Source organism: Homalodisca vitripennis, chromosome 8 (genome assembly GCF_021130785.1).
Source record: "Homalodisca vitripennis isolate AUS2020 chromosome 8, UT_GWSS_2.1, whole genome shotgun sequence".
In the NCBI taxonomy this organism is placed as follows: Eukaryota; Metazoa; Arthropoda; class Insecta; order Hemiptera; family Cicadellidae; genus Homalodisca; species Homalodisca vitripennis.
The window spans coordinates 23,908,158-23,927,400 of record NC_060214.1 but is presented as its reverse complement, the minus strand read 5'-3'; the positions used below and the strand labels follow the sequence as shown (position 1 = coordinate 23,927,400).

The following is a 19,243-nucleotide window of genomic DNA, read 5'->3' as shown; positions in this document are numbered from 1 at the left end:
TTTGGTAGTACATATTAACTTGTGACACATATAATTATTTCAGCCAATATTGCTAAGCTAAACTAACCAATCACAAAATTATTTTAGAAAATCCTAATTTTAGTAATAACATGTATTTTATTTATCTTTACGTATTTACATAGGTATACATTTCTTAAAAACTGATATAATACATTTTTTAACAGAATGGTTATACAATTTCTAATATTAGAACATTTTTTAACTAACCAAATGGATACAAATCTAAATAGAGTACTGACAATACTTGGTCTTGAAAAGAGCAAGAAACACATTCTGTTATTCAACGTCATCAATTGAATCATTAACATTTAATGGCACTAAGCCTTTTATGTGGTACTTCCATTGTGTGCCAAACACCTTAATTGGCTGTCCCATAAAACTACGGAAAGATTGTGAATGTTCAGTTGATGTAGTTTGGATACGATAGCAGTATATCATTATCTAGACTGTGGCGAAGACATCTTGAAAATGGTTGTGAGTACAATATACGATAAATTAATGTTATAATGGTTTACTTCACAGATCATTAAAATACTTACTAGTCGAAAATTGTGTCTTATTTCGTATACGAAGATTTGATATGTATATGTATAATATATAGAAAAAAATATAATAAATTAGAATTTATATATTTTTATTCTAGTTGAGATATACAATTGGTTCTTGTAGTCCGCATGTGTGAGAATTTCCAAAAGGAAGTTAGTGCAATACTTTAAAGACAAACATATGATGAGGTGTACATACTGTATAAAATTGCTGTAGAAAAAGGTACTTGTGTGAAGGGATTTGTGTGTGTGTGTGTGTTTATTTTCAAAAATATAATGCAAGTAATTAATGTTTGCATGCGACGATTTTGCCTTATTTTTATATAGGGTATAAAAATAAACCTCTACCAAATATTTAGGTATTATTCTAGAACTAAAGTCCACCCAAAATATCGTATTAAATCTTAATAAGTACCACAACATCCGCCAATTAGTTTTTTCCATCATTTCATTTATTCTTAGTGTATGAAGGACTAGTTGCAATGTAATTGTAAGTTGAAATTTAAAGTTGAAAATGCATGATTAAATTTAAAAGTTTTAGTATTTTAAAATTTACTTTAATTTTTAAATTGTTACTTTTTAATATTAAAGCAGTAATATGTGAAGAACGACTTTTAGCTAAAAAGCTATTGTAATTATACTCCTCGTACTTCAACAGTTACTTTTCACGAGTCAGTTGTTAATAAAATTGGTTGTCAGCAGCTAATAAATTCCTTTTTAACTATGGTCCAAACAATATACTGTGTTATGTAACAACACTGCTTTTGAAACACGTCTATCAACTATTTCAGTTTTAGGAGCTGTAATTAGATTAATATTGCATTACGTTGTTAAGCTGTGGTCAAAATATATTTACATATTTTGGGATTTAAGGTATGTATCCATATATTGAAAAATAAATATTTAAATAAACTGCCAGAGAACTTTTTCTCTATAGAAGGTGTGGAACGTTTTTATTGTGTAACGGAGTCCGAAATTATTTATAAATAAAATTGCAGTTTTTCCTGCTAATCATTTTCATTAAAGTATTAAGTCATCCTCTTTTGTTTTTTTCGTTAGTGAAGATTAAAAATAAACGTACTTGAGGATATGAACAGTTTACAATTTCGATGCCACTCACCAATATTACTCTCGCTCTAGGCAGTGTCTGCTCCAATCCTCCGTCAGATTTCCATGGGGTCGACTCGTTATCCACGGATAGATGTGCTGTTTCAAACGTTGCAGAAATACTTCAAAACAACAGTTAGTTGCATTGAGGGGGAAATAGTTGATAGGAATGTATCCATCTAGACATACTCTACAAAATTGACAGGTTTGAAGGGAGCAAACAGACACAATGCGCCCACTATGTTTTAAAGACATCGCTCCTAAGTTTACATTCTGGTCAACGTTATAGTGACAGCCATCCACGCAATAGGACATATCATGAACAACTTCAACCACACACTACCTAGCAGCACCCAGCAGATGCTATGCCTAACTATGAGACCATCGAGCGATGAGAATAGGCTAATGGGAAACGATCACTTGATATAACTTCTGGGATTATAGTAACCCTCGACCCAACTTATTGATTTTTGGAACAGGGAATATAATTCACAAGTGAATTATTTTGTGTAATATCACTTCATTCACACATAATTGTAAATATTATACAACCAGTTTGATTCTACATGTTAACAGTGTCAGTAGAGATTTTCGATATTTTAAAAGTTCTATAGAATTATTAACAGTCCTATGTAGATAACTTTTTATGTTTGTAGGCTACAAATAATTTTATTTTTTTCAATATTTAAATCAAAATAAACCTAAATCCTGTACTAGATAGCAATATAATGACCAATGTTCAACAATATAATATTATCATAGATAAATTTCATGGCTCGCAAATATTGCTGTCATATAATGAACATATACGGTGTTTAATATATTGTTATTTTATCCGGATTATCTCCTTATGACTAAATCAATAAAAAAATTATTACTTTATTTTAACTAAATTTTCTAACGAAAATGGGTTATAAATAACTTTTCCTAGAATTTTTTTAATTACGCTTGAATATTATAACATTTAAAAATAAAACTTTTAAAAAGTTATTAGTTGTTCTGTAATCAGGCTTTTACGTTATAAAACTTTAAACCTAACTTTAACTTAGTACAAAATGCTGTTACAAAATATTAACCGTTTCAGTAAATATTGAGTTTTAGAAAGTTTGAATATTATGTTTTGAAATGTCTTTGGTCTAAAACTAATGCCTAAAAAGATTGAAACGGTTTATATTAACTTAAGGTAACAACTGGCCTACCCATCCTAAAACTAAAACCATAAAATAAATTAATTCCTTTTAGCGATGTCGTGTTTGAAAATAGGATTTACTTGCTGAAAGTTAACGAACACTAACATTTTGAAATCTAAAATTTTATATATGAAAAATTAAGTTCTGTTGAGACCAATGATAGTGCATATCCATCCATCAGATTTGGTTCCTCATCATTGAGTCCTATTATTGTGGGCTGGCACCATTTACCTTTGTCTACCAAGGATGTCGAAGTTTATTTTCTGTATCATTGCACGAAGGTATATATACTGGATATCTTAAGAATGTGATGTGACATAGATATGACATTTTAATTACAACATCATCAAAGCCTGGTACACGACAAGTAGGGTGGTATTCATTTTAAGTATGTTTAAGCAATGTAAATGCTATTTTTAACAAAATAAAACATATATAAATTACTTTACTAGATAAAGACTATTTCGTTTCACGATTAGACATGTATTGCTACCGGCTTAAGTGTTATAGAAATTATAAAATTTGAGATAGATTATAAGTGGGCCACCCTCTGTGATGGGATTTTATACTGTCCTATCACTAAAGGTCAGATACAATATATAATTTAAGGAATAGCAGATCATGTTACTCGGTTATTAAACAAAAATATGAATACTATTAAAAATACAGGAGTTTATTCATCAATGTAAAAAATATCACTTCTCAATTTGTACTTGGAACTCAATAAATTATATTAATAAAAATCAGCAAATAAACATAAATTCTCAGATAGTTCTTCATAGTGTTAAAGCCTTCATTACTAAAATTAATGCGCAATGGTTTAACATAACTATAAGTGTCAATGCATTGCAGAGCTTTCAATAAGTGGATACTGATTGGGGGAACATTATTTAGATAACATCTTGTAATTACTTGTATAAAGATCCTTTAACGATGTCTAGATACATCTCTTGGTCATCGCTAGCTTGGCTGCACCTCTGTCTGTGGTGGCACAGAAGTGTCCACTCTCTATACAGTATGGCCGTTACAACGAAATGTACACGCTGGTCGACGGTCGCGAGGAGCTGGCAGTAGACCTAATACGTTCTGTAGCCTCTCAGTATCCGACCCAGAACGTATTACTCTCACCTGACAGCATTTTCTGGGCCTTCCAGCTATTATTTTTTGCATCCTCTGGCTATTCTGAGGAGATATTAAGAAAATTTCTTCATATACCTCATAACCTGGTAAATTATTAATACATTAGCGCTTTTTTCGTACAAAATGCAGTGCTCCTATATACAGAATCATTTAATGGATTAAGATTGTAGTTTCATACGTCCATTAATATCCAAAAGAAATATTAGTGTGTTTTCTGTTAAAATATAAAGTTTAGCTTTTCGTTGTACAACATTTATAATATTATAATTAAAAATGTATTACTGACTATATTTTATGTAAATAATAGCTGCATTATTAGCATTAATATTTTACAAAAATCCTAAACTCTAAAACTCGAGCATTGGAATCTGTCCTCTTTTTCAGGTCCAAAAATATGAAATACTATACGAAAGTACAGTAGATTTTTTAGCAATGAATTTGGTATAGTAATGAATATACCAAGGTATAACGACTTGGATTGTGGATATTAATATCCAGAGTATTAATATTTAAATCATCAATGAGACATCCAAGACGATATAAAATATTTTTTTATTAGTAAGCTCCTAGTGAATATTTAGTACAATTTATTACTAAATTTGTTAACTATTATATATTATCTGGTTTGTCTAAAATAAAAATCACAGTTCTAAATAAAATAATGGATTTATTTTAAACTGTCAAATTAATAAGTTCAACGTTTCAGAAAGATTGTATCATTCTATTTTCCACAAAGAATTAACAACCCGTTTAGTAAATTTAAAAGTTCCTTTGGCAAGAAATAAAAATATTAATAAAATATATCAAACTAAAAATCAGAGCTCTCTTCTAAAATAAAACCATTAAGTTTTAAAATACAAATCAAATACTCCTTGGAAATAACTAAAATAAAAATATTCACTTCTAAGTTTACTCAAAATTCAAAATAAAAATTTAAACTTATCTTTCAACTAGTTGAACCTTAACTTTCAAGTCTCTGCAATTCAGATTACAACTCTCTCAAAAAATTATTAAAGTTCAATTGGTTACCAATTAAAAAATCACTATAAAACAGTTCCAATTAAATATTATAAAATCTCAATTAAAGTTATTAACAAATTTCAATTTTAATTCACTTTTCTTGCAAGTATGAACCAAATATAAATAGATATATATGTATGATTCTATTATACTCTATTGTTCCTCGAGAATAAGTTTTTCAGATTGCTCTATAGTTTATATGAATTTAATTTTTACCTATAAAAATACAACAAAATTAATTTAATATCAAACTGGAAGACAATTTCAATAAAACGTACGATAAATTTGGTGCTTACCTCAAAATCCCTCGCGAAAAAAAATTTAAAAACACGGCGCACTATAATTAACTTAACTCATGAAAATAACCAAAAGAAGGGCGAAAATTATTAGCGGGCGCTTAAATACTTCCCTTTCCAATCTACTTTTCAGGAAATCCGCTGTGTTCTCTCATTTGTCCAGCTGTAACAAACAAGGAGAATAATTTTCGCTACAAGACAAGTTCTAATCAATTCAAGGCAGTCAACCTGCCTTCCTAACAATTTAAAACTACCAGTACTAACTTGCCAAAGGATTACATGTTCGTTTTTACCCTGACGTTTCACAATCTAATCTAAAATTAAATCCCAATAATTCGATCCCAAAATTTTCATTTAATTTAAGATTTAATTTAAAAAAATAAATCAATGTAGCTTTATGAACGCTACACAAGGTTTTATTTGTAAACAGAAAATTAATATTTTTCCATTGCTCAGCATTATACCCCACGTATTTTGACAAATAAAAAATGAAATATATTAAAAACCTAGAACACACTGTTCTGTTTATGCTTTTCCTTTATCATTTGTTACCTTAAAATTGATTAATATCTATAAAAAATGCAGGTATCTAGACCATGCTGTGAATGATTATGTCAAGAGTACACAAATATCTATAAATTTAGTATAAATAATCTCAACCAATAACTGTAAATGTAAAAGAAATATTTTATAAATAATAAATAAATAAATTTTAGCACTAGATTATGCTTTAAACTATTCACAATGTTTCAGAAGTATATTACGCATCAATTTAAACACCTATATCATTTTCAGACTAAAAATGATGTAGTTGGATTCTACGATTTAAAAGGAGATCACTATCCGTGGAATCAACATCCAATAAATGCCTACGAACTCGACAGTGTCAATAAAATGTACATACAGCAGGGCTTTGGCATAAGAGATTGCGTAAAACATATCTTTTCAACTGAATACTCTACAGCAGACTTTAAAAATGAGTTGGAGTATACGCGTAAAAATATAAATAAATGGATAGAAATGCAAACCAGAAACATGATTGTGGATTGTATACCAGAGGGATTTCTAGATAAGTCCACATCGCTACTATTGGTAAGTTGTAGAGCTAAAGTAATAAATATCATGTACTATTTTGAGAGCAAATATATATTTGCCTTTATAACTTAGTTTCACTTTCAACTGGTGGTGGACTTTTCAAATTTTGTTTATTTCTACAATAACTAATATATTTGATAGTTTATGAAGTATTTTATTATAAGGGTTCCATAAACATTTTACGACAAGTTCTTAAACTATTCCCTTAAGTAAACAGTCAAATGATATATTTTAAGAATTTTCATTTCAAAAAAATCGATTTTGTTCTAAATATATAAATATTAAATGTTTAATTAACTTATACAAATTGTGGAACATACTTGTTATCAATGATCTGTGCTAAAAATAATAACTGATATATAACAGAATCACTATACAGTTTTGTCACTTATTCCTAACAGGAAAATATCTCTTTGAAGGCGAGAACTCTATCTTATAACAGTAAATAGTATCGTATGTAATTGGATTATTGACAGAAAGTGATAGCTTTTACTAGTAAATCAACGAATTATGTAGAAGATTCAATAATTATTGTATCCCTCCATATACGCCGATCATTTCACAACAAAATATAACCAAGAGACTGAGTGATGCTTTGCAAATACACATACGTACATAGTACACTACTGTTAACGTAGCTATATTATGAGTAAAAATTGAGATGATCAAAATAACTGTTCACATATTTTATACTCGCCGATATTTTTCAATCCAGGTGGCTCTGATGTTCAAACTAAGAACAAGGTTTGTTTTTTTGCTTCTTCGCCAGCGAATTTTGTTGGAACTTTTCAGACATTCATGACTCGAGGAGTCAAGGCTGAGATGGGAAAACGAATCTTACTCATCATTCCCACTTTACTTTCACAGTTACTTCCTTTGTTAACGGTGAATTCATAACACTGCCATATATCAATGCATTTAAAGATTAAAGAAATGAGACAGAATTACTGATCATTGCGAACTGTTATAAGGTGAACGCCGTGTACTTCAAAGGATTATGGAAGTCAAGATTCAATAAAGATAAGACTTCCCATGAAGATTTTTACATGGCTGATGGATCTACAAGACAAGCTGAAATGATGAAACAGAGGAGTATTTTCAGAGCCGGTGAGTTTTGTGGGTTCTAAGTATGCAGAAATGTTTCTAATTTTAGACGTGTGTTTAATACCGGATGTAATTCTAAGAGAGATATGTTTTGCTACATCCATTCCACCTGTATTGGTTCCATCTTAAACATTTCAGCACTCAATTCTTGTCTCTAATTTATACCTTGTATTCCCTAGTTATCATAAACGCATTAAAAAGATACTCCTATGGTAAAAAACCATCTACATACGTTTATTGCCGTTTGATCGGGGGTTATAACGAATTATCAACTTTACTGGGACACTGTAAGTGAATTAAACGACTAGAAATAAACACCTTTAGACATTTTTCACCTAGACTACTATAAAAACTGAAGTATAGTACAGTAATAGCTCCTAACTGCCTATATTACAAAGTTAAAGGTCAGGGTTTTGTGACTGTAATAGGTATCCGAGATCTATGTATTTGTATTTTTTTTATCTAAAAATTAAGGCAAACTTCGGTACGGCGTCATAAATATAATTAATGTGAACCAAAAATGCTTCTACATGAGCAAAACATTATATAATATTCATATTAATCTTTGATACACTGAACCATAAAGCTGCAACAAAAAGATCGTTATATATGCTTGCTTATGTTTGAAAAATGACATTTGACTCCATCGTGTTATATTAAATGTACTTTTACAAAATGGTTCAAAGGATTGAATGTACAAAATTGAGTTTTAAACAGTGGCTGACAGCTAGTACCAAAGAAAGAAGCAATAAACTCACGTGTATATAATTATGTAAGTAGAATTCAAATACTTAAATTTTAAGGAAAAATAAAAAAATTAATGAATATAATAATAAAAACATTTTTGGAACGCAAATATTACTATATGAGTATATTGGTTATAACACTGTAAATATACATAAACATTAGTTTTTATATATTGTAATATAGGACGTCCCTAGTAATTTACCGAAATAAATAAAAAGTTTCAGAAACTATATACAACTAACTTTAGTAACTATACAGAACACATAATATCTGATTGTTTTTGTTTTAGTATTTTCTAGCAGTTATGGAATACATGGTCTGGAGCTTCCGTATAAGGGGGATGATATCAGCATGTTCATAATTTTGCCTGAACAATCTCATGCAACAGCGGTACAAGATTTACTGAGATCATTAACTTTTGAACGTCAAGAGAAGATTCTAAGTGAGATCTTAGAAAGTCCTATGAAAGAAATGGATGTTATAATTCCTAAGTTTAAAACTGAGAATAAATATGATCTCGTACCGGTAAGTTTATTAATAACGATAAAGACAGCGTCTGCTACCATAATACTCGTGGCCGATGATAAACATTCGATAAATTGTGGACTTTCCATATGCATACAAATGAATAAAAATTCATTGTCTACTTTAAATAGCACCTAGCTGTATGTAACTTTGCAATACATAATTACGCGGTTCTGGTAAGAGACCTATTGAAAGACCATCTGGAGGTTATTACACAACGAATATATTTTACGTAGACTTTCTACTGTATGAATTATTAAGGTTATTTTATACTTATAAAGATCTTTTGCAAATACTGATTAAATACCATTAAAATCAACAGGAAGCTTTCTGTCCACCAAAATGTGAATAAATAATTTTCATTAAAAATACCAGTAGCATAAGTTACAAATAAAGCAATTGTTCACAGATTATTAATTATAAGAGCATTATAGACATCAATCGTCTAGTATTTTATGATTTTAAACCATATGTTTTAGTGTAATGATAATACCAATTTATTTTTTCAGGTATTAAAGGATTTTGGAGCAGATGAATTACTTGAGTTTGTCGACCTCAGTGACCTTGTTGAAAAGTTTAATGAGTTTAAATTGGATAAGGCCATCCACACCGCCAAAATTGTTGTAGATGAGCAAGGCACGGAAGCGGTGGCCGTTACAAAACTCATGTCAGTCAGTGTTAAAATGTTCTCAGAGAGGAGGGGAAACATATCCAGTATTTCGAGCAAATAGGCCCTTTTTGTATTTTATTTTTAATATTCATACAAGAACGACCTTATTTTATGGTGTGTTTAACTCTCCATAAATACGCATAGGCCGCATTTCAAATTTAGATGCATATTTACAAATCTAAAGTTACGTTTCTAGACGTAGATGTTTTTTCTTAAATCTGGATTTCTCTAAAATAAATTAAAAATTACAGAGACTCACACTATGGATTACCTATTACTCCAGCTGTCACCCAAGTTTGTCCAAAATTTAGGTTCAAAAACTAATTTTCAGTCAGTGCAAAGAAACTATAGCAGCAAAGCTGACTTTTTAAACTACATTGACTTCATCTTCAAATATTTCAATTACCGTGAGAAAGTTTTCAAAAATTAAAATAACAAACCAAAACGTCCAAAAGGATCCTATTGTTATTTAAAAGATCCAAAATTTACTACTCAATTATTCTCTGGTCTACACAATATAATTATACTATACAAATTGGAATTATTTTATTACAAAGTTTCCCTGACACTTCAAATTTTATGCTAAAAGCATCAAGAGTAATTTTTAGAAGATAGAAAAATAATACACGAGTTCCCAAATCTATGATCTATATGAGAAATGGTTGTGATCCGTGTTAAAAACCTCGACTCAGAACGTGTAAATGTTTGAGTTCTTCAAGAGAATTCAGTAGCAGTAACACTGGAGTGACCTATCCTATATTTTGAAAAATCGAAAATAATGATACATGAAAACATATAATGTACCAAAATAATTGCAAATTGTGCTCTAAGCTATATATTGATAAAAAAACTTACCATTTAGAATCTCGTACGATCGGGCATAAATTTGATATTATCCATAAAGTTAAGGAAAAGATTGGCAGGACATTGTCTAAAACAGTGGTTCCCAACCTTTTGTGTTTGGCGACCCACTTCCAAATGTTTTTTACATTCGCGACCCATACCTCACCCGTGATTTTATATATACATATGTATATTATGTATATATAACATGAACATAAAATATACATGATTTATATTTATATACGTGTATAGAAAAAAAATTTAAATGTAAATAAATATGTACACAGCTTAGTATTGAAAACATAGAAAGAGTTTATTGGTTATTCAAGATTACAAATAATTTTTCTATAATACTAGTGTGACTTCTGGCATTGTTTTGACTGAACAAGTAATTCAATGTTAGGATTAAAATTAGATATTTTGAGGCGTAAATCACTTTCAACGTCCACCAGTCTGTTTCTATACTTATTATTGATGTGAACCAAGGTTGAAAAGGCACGCTCACAAAGATATGTTGTCGAAAAAACCATTAGGAATCTCATTGAAGATTTTGACATCTTGGGAGTGGGATACTCGGAGAAAAAGGCAAAATTGGGAACACTGGAAGTAAGAAGAGCAAGAAGGAAGCTAAGAATTGAAAAAGAACAAAAAGACAAGGAAAGAGAAGGTGTTTTGCTGCTGGTTAGATATGCTAAATTAAAATTTTAAACAATTTTAATGTAAATATTAGTGTTAAAAAAACTTTGACAGCGATTTTCCGAAACCTGTGTTTTACATTACCGTCTAACTTAAAAACTGTTTGTGCTACAGCTACAAAGTTTTTACGAGTTACTCAAGACACATATAGCTGCAATGTGAACTACAATCATAAGAGTGAGTAACGACATTTTATTGTGTACTGAGCTTCCACCCTCCCAGAAATACGTGGCGTTGGCCGCGGACGCGGATGCGTGTCTGGTAGTTTGACGGGATTCGAGACCGTCGCGGCATACGCGGACGTTCATACTATGGATGGACGGACGCGACGCCACGGCAGTGTGGCATGGCCTTACGAGTGACAGTCACGCCGCGACCCACCTTAAATCCGCCCGCGACCCACTAGCACCTTCAGCCCGACGGGATATAAATGAATCAATATTTTCCCCACTCAAAACCCCGACGTGCGCCACCCGTGGGCACACTCTTATACGGCATTTTAGTTTGGTTTTTAATAAACCAAGCCGTAGTTTTACAACTTGTTTTAGATGACTTTGTCGATACATATGGAACCTTTTACAATGTGCTCCACCGGTGGCGCACGTCGGGTTTTGATAAAGACCTTTTTTAGTGGAAAAAAAATACAAAGCAACAAATTTGAAACTCAAGATATTTTAATTAAACATTAGCTTTCCTATTACAAATGGTGTTCAGTTTAGTGCTTGGAGTTAAAACACTCTAAGCACATTGTAGGAGTCTCATCGCACCCTTTGCAGTAAGTTGAAAACACGTTTTGCGTACGTCCTTGCTGCTTTGGCCCCCCTTTCTTCCTTCATTTTGCTGTAGCAGCTGACACACCGTTTTCTGTAAGGAATAAATCTAATTGGATGTTTGTACTTTCATAAAACGTTTTATCAAATATATGGGAAACCATGTTGAAATAAACTTTACAAATTCATAGCAAAAATGCAGATCACTAATTTATTGAACTAAATTGATGAACATGCAGGTAAATTGACGAAAACCTAAGATCCATTAGTTTGGATCTAAACTAGTATGTAGTGTTATTGTTGTTATAAGACGTAGTGTAGATATATTGTAATTTTATATAAAAATTAAAATGAAATATTTTACCTGGTTTCTCTTGCAGTCCCTTCACGCTTGAGAGCACATGTTTTAGTTTCTTGGTACCTTGCCTGCCATCTTGGGGTGTTTGAACAAGGGCTCCAACATTTTCTCCTTCAAGGAGATTTCGAAGTATTTTTTTCTCTGAAAGTGAGCATACAACAATTTTTTTGGTTTAATGAGTACTTGTTATGTAGTACTAGTGCATTCACTACACAAGTACCTAGGAGAAGATCCAGTGCAACTTTTTTGTACCAAATGAGAGTCTTTCTGATAGGAGTGTAATAAGAGGACATCTGATCTGAAAAGTCCACTCCTTTTTTTGACTGCATTGTACGCCATGACACATGATGGTTTCATGACAACCTCGCCTTTCTTTGTTGTTTTTTTTGCTTGCCACAAGAGTAGAAACGTCTTCAGGGCGAGTGGTTATCATCAGTACAGGCCTTTTGTCATGCCATTTAAGTACTTTTACTCCTGTACTGCTTTCTTGACAAATTACTTTCACCTTTGGCTAATTTTTTGCTAGTGACTTCTTTTGGATTGCCTTTTCGGTCACTTCGAAGGGTGCCACAAACATAAGTTTTCTTCTCAAGCAGAGTGTTGGCCAACCTTGTGGAGTTGTAAAAGTTATCTGCAAACAGGTGTTCTACCCTCATTTAGAAATGATTCCATCAAATGCATGACAATTTTATCTGCATGTGCCTCTCTTGCAGTTACGTCTGACTTACCAGCGTTAAATTTTTGCTTTTAAAGTATACCCAATCAGTGGTACAAATCTTGTAAATTTTGACTCCATATTTATGAGCCTTTTTTGGCAAATATTGTTTAAAAATCAACGCCCTCTCCATGGAACCATAGACTCGTCAATAACTAGTGACTCTTCAGGTGTTACCAGACTTTCAAATTTTGCATTTAAATGATTGAGCAGTTTCTTTATTTTCCACAACCGAGGCTCTTCAGTTGCTGGTTCCTCATTATTTTGGAAATGTAGGCATTTTAGGAGACAGTCAAATCTGTCTCTGCTCATAGTTTTCTTGATGACACTATTTTGGTACATGGGATTGTTTGACCAGTACATTTGTCTTTGAGGCAATGGGCATATGCCCATGATCATCAGTACACCAAAAAATTTGTGTATCTCTTCAGTTGTACAATCAACCCATCTAGCCATTGCTGAACGCTTTTTTACAGGCTTTGAAGCAAGGTACTGATGTGCATACCTGTTAGTTTCCAAAACAATCAAATTCAATAATGTATCATCTAGGAACTGTTTATAAATTTCAAATGGATCATTTAAATTAAATTGGCCAACAGTTTTTAAGCCTGCATTTCCTGTGAAAGGATATGATCTGCATGTCAATTTTGGTTCTGTCCCACTCTAACTTATTTTCTACATATTCACAATGAACCTTACAAACTACATCTTGTACAGGGTCACTTACATTTTCAATATTATTACTCTTCTTCGTCTCCACTCTCCTCTCTAACCCTTTGATATTCCTCATCTACTTCCATCAATTCCAATTCATCTAAATCACTAACAACGCCATCTTCTTCATTCAACTCCTCTGCACTTGTTACATCACTTTCCTCATCTGATGGCATATATTCACTGCCACTAACTGAAAAATCGGTCAAAGAACGATCACTAAAGTCATCATCAAGGGCGTCATCGATGTCTGATTCATCCATTTTCTAAAATAAAAATGAACTCACTGAACTTACAGCAACACAGAACAATCTCTACGACAAGAAGACAGGTAATGGCGGCTTATAAAGAAGGTCTGATTCGTATTGTTGCTAATAGAGCGCTATAAGTAGCTCCGGCAAGTGTCGCACTCTTAAGGCTGCCAATAGAAGCTCTACGCGCACTATTTTTTGTCACTAATAGAGTGCGCCACCGGTGTAGCACGTCGTCTGAGAAAGTACCTTTCTTCACCAGGGGACGACGTTGCGCCACCGGTGGCACATACTTTAATGTGAATTAAATATGATAAATATTGATTCATACGTATTATATAACATTATAGAATAATAATATGCGAATAAAAAACCGTTCCTCATGAACAATACTAACGTCGGGGTTTAGAGTAGTCTATGTTATTAAAACATCGAGAATTATTGATGTTGGAATTTTTGAGCGTGCGCCACCAGTGGCGCATTTCGGGGTAGTGGGTCGCGACCCACCGTTCGGGAAACGCTGGTCTAAAACACAAACAAGACCAAATTTAGTGTTTTACATTAAAAGGAACACACCAAATATCACCTTGCCCTGATGAAAATTACAACAGATTAACATTAAACACATAGGGCAAGCTTATCAAATCATATTGAAAAAAAATCCATTACATCTAAGAGGATTTATTGCTAAAAAACTTTTAAAAAATGACAAATTTTTATTCCATTCTTTATAAAAATCTACTGTTTCACCAAGATTAAGCTAGAAATATTTCACATCAGCTAGACTTTATCAAATGATATGCACTGTATGCACATTTATGTATTCTTGATTCTTGTTTACTTTTTATAGTTTTTTGGTTATATATTGATTTAGATTTAAAACTTCCTAAAGACGGTGGTATTAAATACCCCAAGATAGAGAAATGGAAAATAATTCTTTTGTTTTTCTCTACTTAACAACGTATGTAAGTCATTTGGCAGATATATATAAAACATCATTGAGTTATCATACGATTTGATACTTTTCAAATTAGCACATGACGATAAATGCTTCAAAATCATTGGAAATACATAATAACAATAGGTCAGTTATAACCCGATAAGATCACGTCATAAACTGATATGGTAATACACAGCCTCATACCACGCCTATGAAATCTACCAAAAATAAATTAAGCAATCTAATGGGTTAGAAATTGTGTTTATAAAATTCATTGAAATAAAAATTAAATGAACTATGGCTACACTTCCGAGGCATCAAAAATACACTAAAGGTCCACTTAAGTCCATATTCGTTAAAATAAAGAATTAAAAAAATAACTAAATGGGTTGCTAACATCTATCTTGTTAAATTCGCTAATTGTTTTTCTAAAATATTTATTCCAACACGATGAATGCTTGTATAAATGAAAGCTCAGGAAGCTACATATAATGTTTTAAAATTGAGATAATAGTTTATATTTTGGCTTACAATCCAAATTTAACTGACACTAAACAACAGTTGACAATTTAAGTTGAATTTCAACATGGTGGCGATAAATGTTTTTACCTCGTAAATTAAATTTTAATCATAAAATGCTCAATAATATGATGTAAATAGCAAAGCCAAAGTAAAATCTAATTTTAATCCAGATCTAGCTAGCAAAAAATTTTAACATTTAATGTATTATTAAAACACTGTAACTAAATGAACCTTAATGAATGAAGGTATCTGGTAAGGTATTTAAGGCAATATGGTTCAAAGATACATTCTTTCCAAGACTTCAGTACAAAAATCAAAAATGCTTCTATCAAGCAAAACATTATAAAGGAATGTTTAATTATTCTTGCTTTCAAGAAACGTAAGAAAACTTTCCCCCTTATTGCAGATATAAATAAGGGGAATAAAATTGGAAGTAGATACGATTTCCTCCTAGAAAATGACTCGCTTCTCAGCCCTACTTATGTATATATAGTTTCTTCATTGGAAAAACAAGGCAAAATCTATTATGGCACTATAAAATACCTTCAACCGGAAGTAAGAAAGCACTATAGAAATCAAGCACTTTTTTACCTGTGTATTTGTATTTTCTTGATCGGGGCTAAAAAGGTAGACTCATAAGTAGCATTCTAAATATAACTGAGTAGAACAAAAAAAAGACTCATATACGTGTACCTCTAAACTATGAATACCAAAATAACATTTACGTGATTTAATATTTACTTATCCTTGTAAAACTGCTATCATATTACATCGTAAGTGTTTTAAGTAATATAAGGACTTCGGGACCGCCGGTTATAGCTGTTAGCTTAAGAATCTTTCAATAACACCAAAAGAATCAGAGGGTAAAGAAGACATAACTATTTAATAAATTGCTCTTATACAACCAGGATGAATACATACGATTAACCTTGGAGAATTTCATTCTACCTCAGCGAAGCCTGTTTCGCGACCGTAATGTAGCGTACATTTAAATTATTCTGAAGTACTAGATTCCTTTACGATATGTTTTATTTCTAAAACAATAACACCAATAAAACACATAGGTCACATAAAACTTATTTACTGTCACCTATCAAATTAGCCTACATGTTCCACATTTTATTGAAACGAAATGAATTGAATCCAAAATAAAACACTAGGATCGATAAATAACAATGCTTATGTAAATATTCTATAACTTTATTTTACATGAATATATTAATTAAATTAATCTATAAATGTTATATGTGCACTAAAATGCTTTGACCTATTTCAGTGCGCTCGGGTCAACTAAATATATTAATTAAACTTAGAGATCTTTATAACATGTGGTTGCATAAAATATGAAGAGTAAATAAAACTGTTCGTATGTAATAATTCTTAAATACATACAATTTGTAGCTGAAATGTTTATTATATGACATTTAGAGATACCTTATTCTCTTAAATGAATTCAATGCAATTTTCAGTACAACATTATTGTAAAAAAATAAAGACATTATGCGTAAGGATGTTTAAAAATGTCAATTACTCTTAACTGCCGCCTATGTGAAAAAGTATTGACTGGCGGTGTTGACTCTTATTAAATAGGACATAGCCATTACTATCATCTAAATGATGAAGACATAGTTTTTGTATCTATAAACTTTGTTGCAGGTCTCCGTTTTTTTCCTAATTATCCCATGGTATTAGTAAACAACTTAGAGGCTACGGGCTTTGTGAAAATTGTTATTTTATCCATAGGAAATTAAAGTTTTAATATAACTTCATCTTAATTTTAATTATTGTTTGGATAATTAAAAAATAATTTATTTAAGGTGAGTTTCAAAAGTGTATTAATTTTCCCTGTATTACCTCTGTTGGGATCTTATCGATTTATAACCAACTTGTTATTAGGCATTTCCAATGATTTTTAAGAATTTCCGTCAAAAGATAAATAATTTTATTTAAACATTACATGCCTTACATGTAATTTTAAAATGAACTTCCTTACAAATACCCAAATTACCTTACGGCCCAACAAATATTGCACACAAAACCCTCGCTCTAACACCTTAGTAATGGAATTGTTCTGCCTAAATGATTTGAGCGCTAAATATGGGCTAAGTGCACTGATAACCAGTTAACAGGAAAATGGAAAATTACGATCTAACTGAACGGTCTATTTATTATTACCACAGGGCCATTCACCAGAGACCGCACTCACAATCACCGTTATCCGTGGTCAGCCACTGGGCACTGGTGACTCTCTCCCATGTGTGGTATAGTTATTAGTGGAGTAATAGATGTCATATTTACAACTGTTATTGCTTCATGTTTTTAGTAATGAAGGGACCTTAACGTATCAAAATATAATGCTAACTAAGGGTTCAAACTTTTCTATATCTCATTACGTAAATGAGTTGAAAACTATAACTTAATGCCAAATTAAGTTTATTTAAATAAAATCAGTTTCATATATTAATAAAGTAATTATAATATTATTAATACACAGTGAAATGTACATGGAGTTGTAATTTTTTATACAAGTAGCAACTAAACTACATTATTTAACCATTTACAACAAAACCGTAGTGTAGTACTAGGTAAAATATTTACCATTGCTCATGCTCTATTATTAAAGTAATTTAGGAAAGTTTGCTTATTAAAAAAAATACTAAAGTAACAGTTAATGCAGCTTACGTATATTTTAAGTCAAAAGCAATCTAAAACGTTAATCCTAGGAAACTTTTTTTCTATATTTCATTAAATAACATATTTTTGATGTACATAATGCAATTATTTACAAATAAATTTCTGTAAACATGCAAAATCAATTTAATGTTATGTACAATCTGAAATATTTAGACCGCATTATAAATACTTTTACAAAAGGAAGGATGTGCAATGAAGTTTATTTTTTGCAAAAAAAAACATAAAAGAATGTACGAACTGCCAGCATCATTATGAGGTTCCCTGCTGCCCAGATCTTCTAATTATACGCACGTTCGAGTAAATATAACAAAGTACTAGCATGTTTTAAACATAGAAATCAATAATTATTAGTTTTTACAAGCCACGGCCGCCGGCTACATACTAGAATTCCCTGTTGTGAGATATTGAAATCATGAACACGAAAGAGATAATATTACAATGTACTTCCATGTTTAATCCATATTATAAACAATTAGAGGCTTTTACTAGTAACGACTGCCGTCACATTTCTGAAGTTCTTTGCTGTTTTTTCCAGTATTGTATTTATACCCACATCAGATTTAACGTAACGAAGTATTTTATTATCCAGTCACATAAATTAATAAAAAAGGATATTACACACTACGACCAATGGCTGCTTTCTGATGTTCCCTGCTACCTCAATGTTGTAATGATCTGCACGTACGAGTTTAATACTGCTTGTAACAAAGTACTTAACTCAAGATATGTTTAACGCAAATAAATTAATGACTATAGTATTATTTAATATACACTGCCAGCTGCACTCCTGCATGGAGTTCTCTGTTGTTAACATAAGATAATATTAAGTGTAATATCTAATTTTTATACAGTGAACATATTGTGATGCGTGAAATGAAATTGGACTAAAATAGAAAACATAAAATGTAAATATGTAGGAATGTGAACTTGAAAATAAATTTATTACAATATATTAAAGGATATCCCTCTACATTTCACTTTGAATCATAAATAAAATTATCCAGAGAGTGGTAAAGCTTTTTTTCTGCGTATCTGCCTGTCTGTGCACAGGATACTTTATAAACTAACTAACTAATAGATTTAATATTTTGCATGAAACTTGTTAAGCTAGTTAATTTTTAATGTGATTGAATTTGAGGTGGATGCGTGTTACTAAATATTGTAACGTTTTTATTATATGAAAAGTTATTGAAACGAGAATAATACTGAATAAATACATTTTTAAAGCAATTTTGTACAATCACATTAGATTTAGCATGTGATATAATACAGGCATAGAC

The 19,243-nt window shown here is 31.1% G+C and overlaps 1 protein-coding gene across 2 annotated transcripts; it reads left to right on the top strand.

The window, feature by feature from the left end:
• Nucleotides 1-363: 363 nt before the first annotated feature.
• On the top strand, nucleotides 364-9,718 carry LOC124367434 (serine protease inhibitor 88Ea-like). 2 transcript variants are annotated; one of them, XM_046824243.1, is made up of 6 exons: nucleotides 364-495; nucleotides 3,805-4,089; nucleotides 6,115-6,411; nucleotides 7,386-7,521; nucleotides 8,555-8,790; nucleotides 9,300-9,718. In XM_046824243.1, exons 1-6 carry the CDS (start codon nucleotides 490-492, stop codon nucleotides 9,519-9,521), a joined length of 1,182 nt encoding a protein of 393 aa, XP_046680199.1. In that variant the 5' UTR covers nucleotides 364-489; the 3' UTR covers nucleotides 9,522-9,718. The 2 variants fall into 2 exon arrangements, with proteins under 2 accessions (XP_046680199.1, XP_046680200.1); XM_046824244.1 differs by having other exon boundaries at nucleotides 373-492.
• Nucleotides 9,719-19,243: the final 9,525 nt, after the last annotated feature.

Coding starts and splice junctions, on each gene's coding strand:
- LOC124367434 (XM_046824243.1), top strand. Junction 4,090..6,114: donor TTCATATACCTCATAACCTG/GTAAATTATTAA, acceptor TATCATTTTCAG/ACTAAAAATGATGTAGTTGG. Junction 7,522..8,554: donor GAGGAGTATTTTCAGAGCCG/GTGAGTTTTGTG, acceptor TTTTTGTTTTAG/TATTTTCTAGCAGTTATGGA.